At 39.3% G+C, this 17653-nt stretch overlaps 1 protein-coding gene and 1 pseudogene across 2 annotated transcripts; one reads left to right on the top strand and one right to left on the bottom strand.

Moving 5' to 3' along the window:
- Window positions 1–10166: 10166 nt before the first annotated feature.
- LOC145009446 (large ribosomal subunit protein uL29 pseudogene) lies at window positions 10167–11661 on the bottom strand (annotated as a pseudogene). Its single transcript, XR_013663842.1, has 3 exons — window positions 11657–11661; window positions 10982–11164; window positions 10167–10644 (listed from the first exon to the last, which is right to left on the bottom strand). The product of XR_013663842.1 is annotated as a large ribosomal subunit protein uL29 pseudogene (transcript).
- A 955-nt stretch (window positions 11662–12616) lies between these two features.
- Window positions 12617–13319, top strand: LOC145009447 (uncharacterized). The gene is made up of 3 exons (XM_078968140.1): window positions 12617–12769; window positions 12864–13134; window positions 13222–13319. Exons 1-3 carry the CDS (start codon window positions 12617–12619, stop codon window positions 13317–13319), a joined length of 522 nt encoding a protein of 173 aa, XP_078824266.1.
- Window positions 13320–17653: the final 4334 nt, after the last annotated feature.

Below are 17653 nucleotides of genomic sequence, written 5' to 3' on the forward strand. Positions count from 1 at the left end.
AGTGATCTAAACGAGAATCGAAGATCTCGTTGTTAATATCAAAGCGATAAAAAGTTAGGCGAGAACAGACGTCAAACGAAGAAGTTATGAATTTATAACGAAATTTTCTGTCCCGGCCTATTAAAAATAAATAATAAAAATAAATTCAAAATTAGCCGACGGAGTCTAAACGAAAGTTGTAGATCGTAGTCTCACCTTTCCGTGGATATAAAGAACGTCGAAAACGGAGCTCGTATGAAGAAGATATGAATTTCCGAAGTTTGATAAATAATTTGTATTTATTTTTAAATCAAAATTCGGAAGCCTTATCCGAAGGCGAGTCATCGATCCAATCCGACTTACGCGCCACGTAAGTGAGTACGCCCCGCGTACTACGAAAGTGTCGACATCGCAGCAAGTGGCTTCGGATGACGTAAGCGATGACGTTTCTCGCACCAGTACGCCTCGCGTACTGGCGTACGCCCCGCGTACAAGAGGCTTCCAGCCTCCTATAAATAGGATGCGAGGGGTCCGGGTTTAATTGCTAAATTCCTCTCGTTTTTGTGCCGAAGCTCTGCGTTTTTACCCCCGAAGCTCCGGTAATATTCCCGAGTCCCGAAGCGAGTCTCGAGATCCCGAAGATCCCGAGAAGTGCGGTTTCCAAGCCGAAGCTCTGCCCGCGAGAAGTTCGATTTTCGTAGAGATCTTCCAGATCTGCCGAGGATTACGACTTCTGCAAGCCGTAGTGCTGTCCGATCATCTTCTGATCATGTGAGTGTATACTACCTTTCATAAACGCAATAATAATACAAGTATGGTTCGAGAGTATTAAGTTTATTGTCGTTTATACGTGTGAATGCGTTGTTACTTTCTCATAACGTATAACTATGAAGTATTTTATACGAGATACGTGTTATGTGTATATTTTGTTTTTATCTACTAATATGTTGGGTAGAACATGGGTAGATAGTTGGTGTGTAATAAACAGATGAGAGGCCTCGTTGTTGTTTTGATCCAGTCATCTAGCGGAATTTAGATGACGACCACGGACTTTTCTAGATAGTCATGTGGAATGCTAGCAGGCTCATAACCTGTAGGTGTTAATGAACTTGGGTGTTCATTCGCTGTATTCCATCCCCCTCATGGTTGCCTTATTTGACTTATATTGCTGAGGAAACCCCGCAGCATGTGTTGTCACCCCGATGAAAATATTCTTAGATTAGGTCCCTTGTGTTAGTTATTTTAGGGACGTAAAGTGAGAATAACGGGAATGGGTAACTGGGTTATTGTTGGTTGATAATAATTAATTTAATTATTTATTGTGGGTTGAAAACCCTATATGCTCACCAGGCTCCCAAGCCTGACCCACTCAGTTTTATTTGTATTACAGGAAGTGGCGGAAGGGCATAAGATGGATGAACCATCAAGTTGTTTTGTTTACAAGTCTGCATATGTTTATATTTGTTAAATGACTTGTAATGTATTCGTTTATGCTTGTTGGTCTATATCGGAACATGACACCCCGAGTTTTGATTATAATGAAAATACATTTCTTTTATGAAATGCTTCAGTAAACATTGTTTTATCATGTTTTGTTTTTGGGAACAAATTCCGCAACTCTTTCAAATCAAAAGGGTTTACTCTGAAAATATTTAAAAGAATAAATGAAAATCGGTCTTTTTTGGCCGAGATTTTGGGGATGTCACACGCAGACTCAACCCCAGCTACTGGATGACAGATTCCCGAACTGTCAACACCAAAATAACACCCAATTAATAATTGGGCCCAATCACATAATCATAAACATATACTTGGAAAATTAGTACTTTACCCCAAGGTTGGCTCTATTCAAGCCCAAGGCCCAATCCAAAGGCCCAACAGTCCAACTATGTCTCAAGGCCCAACATATGGCCTAATTTTCCAAATTGGTCCCAAACCTTTACATGGTCTTATTCTAAGGCCCAACCAAAAGTCAAGTCCAACATTTGACCTTCTGATGGCCCAATATCATATAATCACTAAGGATCAAACTATGGCCCATTTATAGCCCAATTTTCCAAATTGGGCCGAACTCCCCACATGGGCCTTACCTCAAAGCCCATTGATTTTTCTAGTTCCTTTGCTTGATCTTGGATAGCCCATTAATAACCCAATCATCAAGGCCCAATAGAAAGGCCCAACAACAAACCCAAGTGAAATTAAGGTTTCACATAAAATGATGATTAGGGTTAAGTTTCCTACTTAACCCATTAAGGACTTAATCCACTAAGGACTTAATCCATTAAGTCCACTATTTCTTAGATTAATCTTTGCCAATGATTATTATTTAATATTTCAACTAATAAATAATTCTCGTGTGTGTCCCGATTAATTCTCAAAATTAGGGTTTTATTAGCATTAGAGTTTTCCAACCCAAATACTAGCCCATTTATCAATTTGTTGGCCTTTAAGGTCAGTTAGGGATTTATTGGGCCTATTAGACCCACTAGAATATCATTAAGCCCGTTAGGCTTCATTGGGCCCATTAGGGTTTCAAGCACCCCAAACGAATCAAACTTAATGAGGCAAGCACACCGCCACCCGACACGGTGGCAGGAGGCGGCAACCACCACCCTAAGGTGGTGGTTTTCAATTTCTTTCATTATTCCTTTGGCTTCTTACAATTTTTACATTGAACTCACAAAATAACACAAACACTACCATAAATAAACATACACACGTAACCACCCTTGTGGTGGCCGGCGGTGGCACGTGGCGGCAGCCACCACCTCACGGTGGTAGTGGTGGTTGTTCTTAGTTTTTCGGCCATACAACGCTATACACTAACAATGAAAAAAATACAGTCACAGGCACACCTAAACACATAGTGCAACACACACACACAACCACTTCCACAGTTGCCGGAGGCAAAGGAAGATGGCAGTAGATGGCGGCGCATTAAATGACCGATGAAACAGCTGCAATGGTGGTGTGACAATGTTGGCTGGTGGTTCACGGCCTCGAAAACAACGTATCTCCACTCCTGATACGAGGCCACCGCTCCAGTCCATCGACTAGGTAGCAGGTGGTGCTGGAACAGGTTGAAACAGAGGATGAAAGCCATTTCTGACAGCAACAGCGGCACTCGCGATGTCGAACACCTCGAGAAGGACAGAAATACGGGACGGGGTGGTCAAACGATAGATTCTGGCTGTTCGCGACCTGCTCTTCATCGTTCGCGGTTCGCAATCCACTCTCGGGGGTTTCTCCGGTCTTCAGTGGTCCTCCCGGTAGCTCACGACGGTTACAGCTTGTTCCCGACTTTGTCGGCGATAGGAGTCACAATGGTGGTGGTGAGGAAATGTCGGTTGGGAGGAGAAGATGGAGAGTGTATATGGCGGCTGATGTTCATCTTAGGGTTAGGGTTAAAACCGGGGGGTAACGGGTTTATATACCCCGATCCCCCAAACTTGTTTCCAAAATGGCAAGTTCAGCCCCTCCTTTCCTTTTTTTTTTTTAAATGTAATCCAATATTTACCCTTTCAACCCAATCCATGGAAATCCCTTACAAATTAAGTCCCATAAATTACCAAACAGCCCCTCCCTCAACAAATCCTTTTCAAATTGGTCCATAATTTACTCTTTAGCCCCCAATATCTTAATTATGACCCATTCAGCCCTTCTACCTCTTTTCCTTTAAAATTAAATCCAGATAATTACCACGGAGCCCTTGTCTTCATAAATATTTACAAACTGAGTCCGGAATTCACACTTTTAACCCCCAACTTCTAAAATTATGACAATTAGCCCTTCGAGACCATCCTTTGATATATAATTATTTATTTTAGGGCTACTATTCACTCATTAATTTATTCATTTATCTAATAAATAAACGGGGTGTTACACCTGGCCGTAGCTTCCTCCCCACGGCTAACCACCAGATGATGAGACTCGGCATGGACTCGTCGAGTTGGTACCCTGACTCGATGAGTAGAGCTGATATCCAGCCTATAAATATAAGGCGAGGATAGCCTCATTTCTCACACCATCCTCCATCTCTTTCTCTCTGTACACTCTCTCTAACACCCCCAACCCCACCCCACCCCCCCCCCCACACACACACACACACCCCAAAGCCTAGGGTACCTCCCTAGCACGAGAAGGAAGCCCCAGAGCTCCTGAAGGCTCTGAGAAAAAGAGCTTTCGGCTCAGAAAATCTGCTTTAGCGAAGCCCGATTTTGAGAAAAGCCCGTTGTAAGTTAGATACGCTTATCCTACCATAGATATAGCTTTTATTTAAATAAATTAATGTTATTATGACCTTATAATAAATATTTGAGATATTATTATGAGTTATATTAAGTGTCGTTATAATATCTTTTTAACTACTCGCGGTACGGGGAATCTGGTTTGAAGGGTCTCCTGGGTTGTTGGTTTCAGAAGTGCTATTATGTCAAAATGATCTTGCCCTCTGGTGTTTCATGTCTAGCCCCAGTCTGTACATAGTAGTTGAGAAGTATTGTTTAGTGCTTATATAATAGTAATAATTCTAAGACTATTAATTAGTTACAGTGAACATTAGACTAAAATCTAGTGGTAATTATACTAGGTTTTGTCAAAGGAGATTATTTTTAAGAAGCGAAGTGTTGTTTGAATTCAGAGTCACCACCTTAACAGGTGAGTGCATAGTTACTTTCATCTTACATATATATATATGAAGTATTTTATATAAATTGTGTGCTATGTGTGCATATTATCTTAATACTTGTTGTCTATGTTGGATGAATGATTTTATACATGTTTTAAATGAGTTAAACTATATATGTATTTTATATCTACAAATATGTTGGGTAAAACATGGGTAGATGAAATAGTTGTTGTGTGATAAAATGATGAGAGGCCTCGATGTTGACGTTGATCCAGTCATCTAGCGGAGTATAGATGACGACCACAGACCTTTCTAGACAGTCCAGTGGAACGCTAGCAGGCTCGCAACCTGTAGGTGTTTATTTGAACTCGGTGTTCACCAGCAGTACTCCATCCCCCACATTGTTACCTTATTTGACATAAATTTTTGAGGAACCCCCAAAGCAATGTTGTCACACCGATGAAAAATCCTTAGGCTACGTCCCTTATATTAGATGTTTAGGGATGTAATGTGAGGATAATGGGAAAGGGTAATCGGGTTTGTTTGGTTTGATGAAGTTAATAAATTTATTTATTGTGTGTTGAAAACCCTATGTGCTCACCAGACTCCCAAGCCTGACCCACTCAGTTTCTTGTGTTACAGGTAGTGGCACAAGAGCATAGTTGGATGACTTGATGAGGGATAATGGAATATAGGCTTGTAGATATGAATAAATGTTGTAAGGCTTATGTTGTACTGTTTATGCTTTTGATCTGTATCAAACATGACATCTCGAGGTTTTAATATAATGAAATACATTTATTCGGAAATGCATTGATAAATCTTTATCATATTTTTTTTGGGAACAAATTCCGCAACACCTTTCTTTAAAATGTTACTTTGATTTTCAAACAAAGCATAAACAAATCGGTATTTTCTGGCCGTGAAAATGGAGATGTCATGGAGTGAATGGGGATGCCAAGAAGAATAACATAGCAATTACACTTTTGTTTCAAGCCATACCCGAGGAGCAGACATTGCTAATAGGAAATCTTGTAACTGCAAAGGAGATGTAGGAGGTTCTCAGAACCCGTCATTTGGGTGCGGATCGAATTCGGGAGGCGAGACTTCAAACTCTAATGGGAGAGTTTAAAAATCTGAAGATGAAGGACCAAGAGGTGATAGACAACTTTGCTAATAATTTGCTTGAGTATGTTTCTCGAGCTGCCTTACTAGGATCGGTTATGGAGGAAACAAAATTGGTTAGGAAATTTCTTAATGGGTTACCAAAATGTTTTATTTATATGGTGGCTTTTATAGAACAGATTGTAGACTTGAAGACCATCGGTTATGATGATGTTGTGGGCCGACTCAAAGCTTATGAAGAAAGGATCAAAGTTGAGGAGATCCAACCTGAGCAAAATCAACTTTTGCTTGCAAATTCTGATGAAAAAACAAAAGAAAAAGAGCATAGGTGTGAGCATTGTGGTTGTGGAAACTCGAATCGGGAAGACTATGGGCGTGGCCGAGGTGGAGGTCGTGGGTCCGGGAAAAGTCGAGGAGATGGTCGAGTACAACGGGACAAGAGCCACGTAAAGTGTTACAAATGTAATGAAATCAGACATTACATATCAGAGTGTCCATTGTGGGAGAAAAAGAATGATCTCAACTTGACCCGGTGCGAGGATGAGGAACCGGCACTGCTGTGAATGAGCCACCTGATTAAGGGGGTGATTGTTGGGATTAATCAGGTTCAATTCACAGGTTTAAATGCATGGCTTCTTTTTTAATAAGTTTTAAGGTTTTTAGCTAATAGTTTATCATTGGTTTACGTTATTTAAAGTTTGAATAAAGGAAAATGGGTAAAGGGGTTTGACTGTTTCAATGATATGTACGTTGGGGTTTTACACGTTTAGGTTTAGAAGAAGAAGTCATACCATGTACCTTTTCTTTAGGATTAGATTAGTATTTTTCTGCTTTTAGTTTGTTCCCACTGTCCTACGTGATGTATGCATGTAAGCCTATATATAGGCTTTCTTTGATATGAATAGAGTACGTTTTCTTTTCTGCAAGTTTAAAAGTACACCATTTATACTTCATATAAAAAGGTCTTTTATTCTCTTCTCCAAGTTCAGATATATACGAGAGTTTAGAGTGTGAGATTTGAGGCTCTCTAACAAACAACTAAACCATGCTCCTACTCGGCTCTGATAGTCTTGCTTTGCTATCTAATTAAAACACTCAAGCTTACTCACGATCCACTAACTATCAAAAACAATTGCATCCTAACAAGATGCACATCGATCCCAACAAGACTTAACTAACCCTATCAGGCGTTTGGGTCGTGACTCCGACTTCCAAGCCCCAACAAGACAAGAAAAGACAAGGAAGCCCTCATCACATCCCTCAACCTGGGCTCCTAACATCCCAGATTCTAAACAACAAGAACGCCCTATAGATTTCTATCGCAACTAGAAACTAATATAACTCAAGGAAAATCCAACAACTAACGATGGTATTGATGCGAAATCGGAAGATTCAACAGTTGCGCAAAAGTCTTGAACTTGGAGAATTCGACTAAGAACTGAACCTTGGCATAAGTTCTTCCTGTTGTGAGGTTCCACTCTCCCCCACTTGGAATACGCTAGAATCTGACAACTTCATAGTCCTTTGATAACCAGACCAGCTTGAACTCTAATGGTTGATCCTAACTACTGGTATCCAGGTACACAGGATAATTTGAACCCACACAACATTCACAAATTCCAACACACATGTAACCAAGAACAACTATAATTAATCCATTAATAATAAGAAATCTATTTTAAACAAAGCTAAATAAGATAATTCCATTCAACCGATCATCCAAGATTACAACTAAGCTTCGAAACATAAAGAGAAATTACAGATGAATATCAACACTGCAACAATCGACTAAATAAAAGAACTAATAACTTAAACCTCAATCTCTGGGGATCCGACTGTCCTACGATGACCTTCGGGAAGCTGTCAAGCTAGGGGTGTAGGGTTTAGCACCTCACCAAAAACAAGAAAGGGGCAACGAGCTCTGATGTGGTCCTCGTATCTTCAATGGAAGCAAACTCACGAACTCCGCCTGTAATCTCTACCAAAATGACCCTCATCGCCACACTCACGACATACAAAAGAACGAAACCTCCAATTATGAAACTTTCCACACTTGCCACACTCGGGTCTCCTCCTCTTAGATGATCCTAAACCCGGGTCGCCGGACTTGAACCGCTTGGTCGCCGGCTGATACTATCCAGAAGTTGTCCCTTCCTCCTTCTGTTGAACCTCCAACTCAATCTCCCTCCTCCTGGCGCTTGACTGCATCTCAGTCAAGGTCTGATACTGTTGAGTCGATACAAACTCTTGAATCTTTGTCTTGAGCATACTCAAGCACACTTTAGGCAGAAAAGAGCTCTCTCCATAAACATCTTGGTGACTCCGTCACCAACTCAGTCGTTTGCTTGAGCGACAGGTACTCCTGCTCCAGTCGCTCCCGCTCCATAAGAGGAACATACTCTGCTCGGAAAATATCCAAAAACTGCTCCTAAACTCCCACTAATCCCTTGCACCTCAGTAAAGAAGATTAAGCGCAAACTTCACCTTCTGGATATCATGACACAAACATGTGAAAAATACATCCCTCCATATCAAAAATCCATATCAAAGTGATAATTAGGTCCCTGTCGCTTATGAACTCCGGGGGATTCGTATAAATGAATTTCTGGTACTGCATCATCTCACCTATCTGAGATCCTGCAATAGCTATGACAACAGCTACCTGCATGACGACAACATAGCACCGATCAAACTCCTCAATCAGCACAGTCTTGACCAACCCAAACAACTCAAGAATAGCCTTTCTGATTTCCAAGGCCACTTCGATGACAATGATCCTGCGAATCTCCTCCTCCTCCAAACCTGCTCTCATAGTGCCACTATCACCTGATCCTAAGCCTACAATATCATGGAAAGATCATACATCAAAACACAACGCTCAGCACACTAGGCCACTCCTAGGCGTGCTAACACCTACATTCTTCTATGAGCTACAACTAACTTCCTAGGATTATCCTCGCTCCTACTGGTTGCTTTTGTGTATGCTTTTTGTACAGAATAAGGGGTTAGATAGACTGTAGAATAATCAACTCTTCCCCAAGTCCACAACCCAACAAGGAACATAAAGTAAGAGTAAGTCGATCATTCTAAGGCTATTTAATCACCACCATATAAAACTAATCAACATACACGTAACAATCAAACAATCAAGTAACATATAACAAGCAACTCCCTATAGCAAAAGGCATCACAAAAACCGGGCATTACTATCCAACAGTTCCTAAAAGAACCTTATCCACTAGCATGCTCTTCTAACAATCCACATATCAAAAAACAAAAACAAAACTCAACACATATAACAAGTATGAGTATTTTGGAACCACTCTCATGTTCGAGCTATGACACTAAAAGAACCTTATCCACCGCATCTTCCTGTAAAACGAAATTTAAGTCAAGGTCCAAGTTCTCGATCCCAAAGACAACAATCAAACAAGAACACAACAATAGACTGAGCCCATGTCCCTAACCCAACCCTTTTATTTATAAATTCATTTTCAAAAACGTTTTGTGTAAATTGTTGGATCCTAGTTTAATTGAGTTGCAGGTAAGGAGAATGATTTTTGGGGGAGAGATGAAGGAAATCGAAAGAACACATTTATGGATTTCATTAAAGTCAAGGATAAACGATCACACTTATGGATTTCATTAAAGTCAAGGATATACGATTTACCCCTTTAAAAAAACTTGAAATGGACCTTTTAGAAACTCCACCTATTCTCTAAAAAGCCAGAAAACAACTTCAAAGGGCGTGTTTGGCACGGAGCTTTTGAAAGCGTTTGAGAGCTTCTAGCTTTTAACTTTTGACAAAACGCTCTATTTTAACAAAAAGTTTTGTTTGGCAATACGAACGTTTAGTTTTTAGTTTAAACAAAACGATTCAAATCTAAAAGCTACTTCATGTAGCGTTTAACAAAACGCTACTGAGCTTTTGAAATCAATTTTCATAATTACCCTTAAAAATATATTTATATATTTATTTATTTTTAATTTGTTGTCATTTTATGTAATTTTATATATTTCAAAAACTTTCAGCTACTTTTGCCAAACACTCATATAACAAATAAAAGCTACACCTTCCCGCTACCAGCTACCCGCTATACCCTATCAGCTACCCGCTTCCAGCTAACAGTTATTTTTGCCAAACACGCCCAAAGACCTTTTAAACTTAAATGTTACGTGGGTATATGTTAATTTATCTACGCTAATTTATCTACGCTGTATTTAATGTTAAGTTTACCGATAGATTGGATGCACTTAACAACAATTTTAGCATAACATTTAAGTTTTAGTGCGAGTCTGTAGAAGCTTTTAAACCCGAATAAAATCCACAAAACCTACAACAATTTGTACAATTTCTAATATGAATGCATAAAAAAATTAATAACAATGTCAATGTAAGGTAGCAAAATAGGATAAAAAAACGAAGCCAGGAAGATTTGAGAAAGCAACATTATAATTTCAATATCAAAAGCAAGCTCCAAAAATCAATCACTTCACCAAAACATCAAATTTATGTAAATTGAGTTTAACATCAAAACTTAAAAACTCATCCTAGATGGGTGATTATCTCTACCGTTAGACCTTAATAGCATATTTCCTCAATGGAAAGTACTTCTCCTTTTTCCTCTCCCTTTCAGTCTTCAAAGAAACGTGAATTAATCAAAGGGTAAACATTACAACATGTTTATAATATGAATTACAAAGCAATTTTTTTGTATGATCACAATTTCATAACAGAAAAGCCACTGAATGATACCTGATGCTTGGTTAAACGCCTGCGAATGGCTCTGGTTTTCTTAGGGCGCAAATCAAGAGGCAAGTATTTCTTGTTATTGTAGGCTTCCCTGAATTTTGCTTTCTGTGTCTGTGAAATAACAGTCAGCACCTGTGCAATTGATGTCCTCACCACTTTTCTGCAGCCATGATTATATAAAATCATCAAGAACAAAGAATATATTGAATCTAATACCAAACACCATAAGTTCAAATTGAACATACTTTAATAGAAAATAACGAAAAGCAGATAGTTGAAACTTAAGAAGCAATTCATAACTTACTAAGAACCGATTTAAAATCCCTGAATGGAGAAAGGTCTGAGTTTAATTGATCATTTATTCTATTCTGATATCGAGTTTTCTTAAGATGCGTATCCAAACTCATATCCAGATGATATTCATTCAACATTGATACAAAGGAGTTACATGTAGACGGAGTCAGTGTAAGTGAGAAAAGTCAGAAGGGATAAATTACATTTTGGAGAGCTTGTTGGGAGCACCGTCGGTGACTTTGGCGACACGGAGAAGAGCGAGCTCAGCCTTAAGATCCTTCAACTGAGCAAACAAATCAGCCTTCGTTTTGTCCCTCAACTCATGAACTTTGATCCGAGCTTCACGTAACAAATGATGAAGGACGAAGAAGGATTGTGTAACGAGGCTTTTGTATATATTACAAGTATGGGCCCAAACCCTTTTGTCTGTTCTAGCGTAAACTAAAAGCCCATTTCGGCCCCCTTAGAACATCTTCTAAATCTAAACTACCTAATAAGAATCTTTTTACCATTTGTTCTATTCTTATAAGTTTTAATATCTGGAATTTTTTAGTAATTTTAAATTAAATTTTATCCACGTGTCATATTTTGATGTTTTTCACTTTAGACGTGGAGCTGACATGGCTGCTACGTCAGCTTGTTATATTAATCTGAAAAATAAATGCGGCATGGAAGGAAAAATACATTCGAACTTGAGAACATAGACACAAAGATGCAAAGCCTTAACCACCGAGATAAAAGTTCTCCGACTTTTTGTTTTCTAATTCAAAACTATTCTAGTTTTAATATTAAACTCTAACAAAATTTAACTTTTAGCTATTCTAATAATTACGTACATAATTATATTAAAAGAGTTTTCGACGTTAATATTATCATACCTCATTTTCGTTTGTGTTAAGTTTCTAAAAAAGATTACCAATCTCTCTCCCTAATAAAACACTCTACTAAATGCCACTTGTCCAACTATTAGCACAACATGTTGCCACGTGTCATTACTCCAGAATTCTACATCTTCATTTCCCGCCGATATAATCCCAAGATATTTCGTTCACATTCAAAACCCTACATATTAGCATAATTATCAGCATCAATATAAATCAACATAATTAAGAAAAAAAAAATCGCTGGAGTTTATATGCATAAAAATAGGAACAGAATATGCAAAAATTATAAATGCAGAGTCCGTTATTTTATGTGATTTATATCCTAAAATATGTATCATAAATATCTTAAACATCCTTAATTACCGGAATTTGAATCAATTTGAATCAATTCAAAATATTTGATACTGATTCCTGATTTATAGCCTAAATTATATACATAAACTATCGGTTAGCATATCACAAAAATAAGTCTCACACTGTGCACACTAAGTGATCGTCAAAACCTTATGAGTGATCGTCACAGAAAGCCAAAATAAGTCTCACAAAAGTTTCTGTCACAGAAAGCCAAAATCATCAGGTTAGCATATCATCTTCAACTATCAGTGTTCATTCTTTTGATTTTCTAATTTGAAATCCTTCTTCTTCTACTTCTTCTTCAATTCGATTATTACATGTAAGCAAACAACCTGTATTGCTAAACAGAGAATCAATCAAAACTTTTAAGTAATCCGCCAAGAAGGATATTCCGAAATTTATGAATCATAATAATTGTTCTTTTCATTGATTGATACTGGTAAACATATATTCAATCAAAACTTTTAAATAATATCAGTATAATTTATATCATAAATAATAAGTGTTCTTTTCATTGATAGAATATGATTTATATAAATGTGAATAACAGTTTTACAACAAATTTTTTTTTTTCCTAATAGTTTTATTTTTTGCAGTTCAATGGCAGCAGCAAAACTTACCTTCATATCTGATTTGGATGTAACCAGGGATGACTTGACCTTCAAGCTTCGTGTCATAAACCTTTGGCATCAAATGTGTTTCAACAAAAAAACTGAAATTTGGTCAATTGAAATGATCTTATTGGATGAAAAAGTACCTTCCAAAACTTAATTTGATATATTTCTTACACATATTTCGTTGTATTTAATTATTTCTAAAGTTTTTATTGTTGTATTAAATATTTTAGGGAAACAAAATCCAAGCAACAGTTTCAAAAAGAAACATATATCGATTCAAAAATATATTAAAGGAAGGCATGGCATTTTACATCAAAGGTCCAGACTTTGCAGCACTGAAGATAGATACTTTTAGGTTAACTCCTCAAGATCAGAAACTCACATTCGTCCAACAAACTGTTGTTACAGAGTGTATCGATTTTTCTGGACATGAGTTTGGGTTTTCATTTGTTGATTATGAAAACATTTTATCATTCGCCCATCCTCAAGATAAATCTGTTGGTTAGTACATATCATTATATCTTTAAATATAATAAAATGTTTTCTAAATCCTATAATAAGTTTCATTTTCCTTTTTTATTTTTATAGATGTTATGGGTTTAGTTGTCGCAGTTGCTGAGCTACAACGACATGATCCAGATAAATCTAAACACAAGATTTGTTGGTTTGCTCTTACTTTCTTTTAGCTGTTGGTAAGTTTTTTTTTTTTTTTTTTTTTTTGACCTGGTGGACGGTTTTGCCCTTGGTTCTTGTGTGATTCTATAATTGTCATTTTTTTTATGTTGCCTTTTAGTTCATTGAAATGGTGTTGATCTGTTGTGGTCTTGCTTAGGATTGGTTTCCTTTTTGTGATTTTTTTAATATGTGTTTGAGCCATTCACATTTATTATTATTTTTTTGTCTATATTCTGGATCTATACATTTAAATTCATTTGTTTATTTTTAAATTGGAACACTTTTTGTTTTTAAGTTATGTAAGATATGTTAATAATAACTAGCCGTCTACCCGCGCAAAGCGGCGGGGCACGTGAGTTCTTTCGGTGATATGTTTCCATTACAAAATTGTTATGTTAAAAAAAAGTACATGTTGAAGACAATATAATCAAACTATGGTGTTATTTGTTACATCATGCATCAAATAACCAATAAAAAGCAACCAGTCAAGACGACACAAAATATTAATCGTGCAATACTTCTTTATACACCACATTTGCTGTATAAACCCCATCACCTTTTGAATTTTCGTTAGGCTTTACTAATACTTTTGTATTGCAACGTGAAACCCCTCTGGACAATGCAACATAAAGTTGTCCATGCGAGAATACTGGTTCTGGAAGATAGATACCTACATATGGAATTGTTTGTCCCTGAGCTTTATTGATTGTCATTGCAAAGCACAATCGAATAGGAAACTGTTTCCTCATTAGAGGATCGATGGTTGCTACTAATTGCTTGTAACTGGTATTGGTTTCATATCGATGGATGTGGATTCGCATATGAAATCAATTGTGTTCGCATCTATGAAATCAGTTCGCATATGACAACAATTGAGTTCGCATTTGGTTTTGTGGGTCAAAACAGTTCGCATAAGAAGTTCACGATTTGTTTGAGGTTAATTGATTTTGATTTCGCAAGCTTGGAGTCGGAGATCTGGATTGTGTTCGCATCTATAGAATGCGAGGAGAATTTAATGGTGATATTCAGTTTGCATTTGGTGACACAAGTACGTGGTTGATGATTTTTGGTTGGTTCGCATTTGAAATTAGTGGGTTTCGCATTTGGGTTCGTATCTGGGTTTCTCAAACAACTGAAATGCGAATATGAGACAACTGATTAATTTCTCAGTTAATGCGATGAAATGCGAATGAACTCTGTAACATCCCCCTCTGGCACGTATCACAATATTATCCGCTTTGGGCCACTCGGCACGAGAACTTCCCAGGGGGTCACCCATCCCGGTACTACTCCCACCCGAGCACGCTTAACTGCAGAGTTCTTATGGGATCTGCTGCCCTCACGGCTTTAAAACGCGTTGTGACAAGGAAGGTATCCACACCCCTTATAAGTAGATGTTTCGTTCTCCTTCCAAGCCGATGTAGGATCAGGTGCAACCCACCTTTCACCCCCCATTATAGGGTTCGACGTCCCTGTCGAACACATCGACCCGTGCCCTAGCTCTGATACCATTTGTAACACCCCCTCTGGCACGTATCACAATATTGTCCGCTTTGGGCCACTCGGCACGAGGACTTCCCAGGGGGTCACCCATCCCGGTACTACTCCCGCCCGAGCACGCTTAACTGCAGAGTTCTTATGGGATCTGCTGCCCTCACGGCTTTAAAACGCGTTGTGATAGGGAAGGTATCCACACCCCTTATAAGGAATGCTTAGTTCTCCTTCCCAGCCGATGTGGGATCAAATCTAACCCACTTTAAAGGTGGGTTGCACCTGATCCTACATCGGCTTGGAAGGAGAACGAAACATCTACTTATAAGGGGTGTGGATACCTTCCTTGTCACAACGCGTTTTAAAGCCGTGAGGGCAGCAGATCCCATAAGAACTCTGCAGTTAAGCGTGCTCGGGCGGGAGTAGTACCGGGATGGGTGACCCCCTGGGAAGTTCTCGTGCCGAGTGGCCCAAAGCGGACAATATTGTGATACGTGCCAGAGGGGGATGTTACAAATGGTATCAGAGCCAGGGCACGGGTCGATGTGTTCGACAGGGACGTCGAACCCTATAATGGGGGGTGAAAGTGGGTTAGATCTGATCCCACATCGGCTTGGAAGGAGAACGAAACATTTCCTTATAAAGGGGTGTGGATACCTTCCTTGTCACAACGCGTTTTAAAGCCGTGAGGGCAGCAGATCCCATAAGAACTCTGCAGTTAAGCGTGCTCGGGCGGGAGTAGTACCGGGATGGGTGACCCCCTGGGAAGTCCTCGTTCCGAGTGGCCCAAAGCGGACAATATTGTGATACGTGCCAGAGGGGGGTGTTACAAATGGTATCAGAGCTAGGGCACAGGTCGATGTGTTCGACAGGGACGTCGAACCCTATAATGGGGGGTAAAGGTGGGTTGCACCTGATCCTACATCGGCTTGGAAGGAGAACGAAACATCTACTTATAAGGGGTGTGGATACCTTCCTTGTCACAACAACGCGTTTTAAAGCCGTGAGGGCAGCAGATCCCATAAGAACTCTGCAGTTAAGCGTGCTCGGGCGGGAGTAGTACCGGGATGGGTGACCCCCTGGGAAGTCCTCGTGCCGAGTGGCCCAAAGCGGACAATATTGTGATACGTGCCAGAGGGGGTGTTTAGATTTGATCCCACATCGGCTGGGAAGGAGAACTAAGCATTCCTTATAAGGGGTGTGGATACCTTCCCTATCACAACGCGTTTTAAAGCCGTGAGGGCAGCAGATCCCATAAGAACTCTGCAGTTAAGCGTGCTCGGGCGGGAGTAGTACCGGGATGGGTGACCCCCTGGGAAGTCCTCGTGCCGAGTGGCCCAAAGCGGACAATATTGTGATACGTGCCAGAGGGGGTGTTACAAATGGTATCAGAGCTAGGGCACGGGTCGATGTGTTCGACAGGGACGTCGAACCCTATAATGGGGGGTGAAAGGTGGGTTGCACCTGATCCTACATCGGCTTGGAAGGAGAACGAAACATCTACTTATAAGGGGTGTGGATACCTTCCTTGTCACAACGCGTTTTAAAGCCGTGAGGGCAGCAGATCCCATAAGAACTCTGCAGTTAAGCGTGCTCGGGCGGGAGTAGTACCGGGATGGGTGACCCCCTGGGAAGTCCTCGTGCCGAGTGGCCCAAAGCGGACAATATTGTGATACGTGCCAGAGGGGGTGTTACAAACTCAAAGACGGATGGATGCAAGATGGGGTTAATTTGAATGAAAATGCGAAGTTTTTAATGTATAAATGCGAATTGGGGAAGAAAGCTTAGAGTTTCGCATTTGGCACCTGATCTTTTCAAGAAATAATATAAGTGGTCCAACTTCGCAAAATGGGGTCATTTAATCAGAAAATCGATCATTCTTCAAATATGACATTTAATCAGAAAATCGATCTAAAAATGAGACATTTGGTGTTTATCGATTTTTCAGGGTCGACGGGTTGTATGAAAAGCGAAGGCTGAGTAATTGAAAATTAGAGGATCGATGGTTGCTACTAATTGCTTGTAACTGGTATTGGTTTCATATCGATGGATGTGGATTCGCATATGAAATCAATTGTGTTCGCATCTATGAAATCAGTTCGCATATGACATCAATTGAGTTCGCATTTGGTTTTGTGGGTCAAAACAGTTCGCATAAGAAGTTCACGATTTGTTTGAGGTTAATTGATTTTGATTTCGCAAGCTTGGAGTCGGAGATCTGGATTGTGTTCGCATCTATGGAATGCGAGGAGAATTTAATGGTGATATTCAGTTCGCATTTGGTGACACAAGTACGTGGTTGATGATTTTTGGTTGGTTCGCATTTGAAATCAGTGGGTTTCGCATTTGGGTTCGTATCTGGGTTTCTCAAACAACTGAAATGCGAATATGAGACAACTGATTAATTTCTCAGTTAATGCGATGAAATGCGAATGAACTCAAAGACGGATGGATGCAAGATGCGAAGAATTTGAATGAAAATGCGAAGTTTTTAATGTATAAATGCGAATTGGGGAAGAAAGCTTAGAGTTTCGCATTTGGCACCTGATCTTTTCAAGAAATAATATAAGTGGTCCAACTTCGCAAAATGGGGTCATAAAAAGACAAAAGTGCAGAATTTTCATTTCGCATCCCTGTAGTCTTCGCAAAATGGAAAATTTTACCCAGTTTCGCATTTGGGGTAAATTTTTTTGAGAAATTGGAATATTTTCAAACTTTTTTTCTTAAAAAAAACACATTGTCTTCGTCTAAGAGAGGGAGAAAAACGATTAGGGTTTATAAGGGAAATACTTCATGGCAGTGGGATTTATAGCAGGGTTTATAAGGTGGAGAGAACAAACACACGTCTGCTATG

Source organism: Lactuca saligna, chromosome 8, assembly GCF_052625555.1.
Source record: "Lactuca saligna cultivar CGN05327 chromosome 8, ASM5262555v1, whole genome shotgun sequence".
In the NCBI taxonomy this organism is placed as follows: domain Eukaryota; kingdom Viridiplantae; phylum Streptophyta; class Magnoliopsida; order Asterales; family Asteraceae; genus Lactuca; species Lactuca saligna.

Bases quoted from the DNA above. Each gene is read 5' to 3' on its own strand.
- LOC145009447 (XM_078968140.1), top strand. From the start codon at position 12,617: ATGGCAGCAGCAAAACTTACCTTCATATCTGATTTGGATGTAACCAGG. The intron at 12,770-12,863 runs GTACCTTCCAAA...TAAATATTTTAG, and splicing joins TGATCTTATTGGATGAAAAA to GGAAACAAAATCCAAGCAAC. The intron at 13,135-13,221 runs GTTAGTACATAT...TTATTTTTATAG, and splicing joins TCCTCAAGATAAATCTGTTG to ATGTTATGGGTTTAGTTGTC.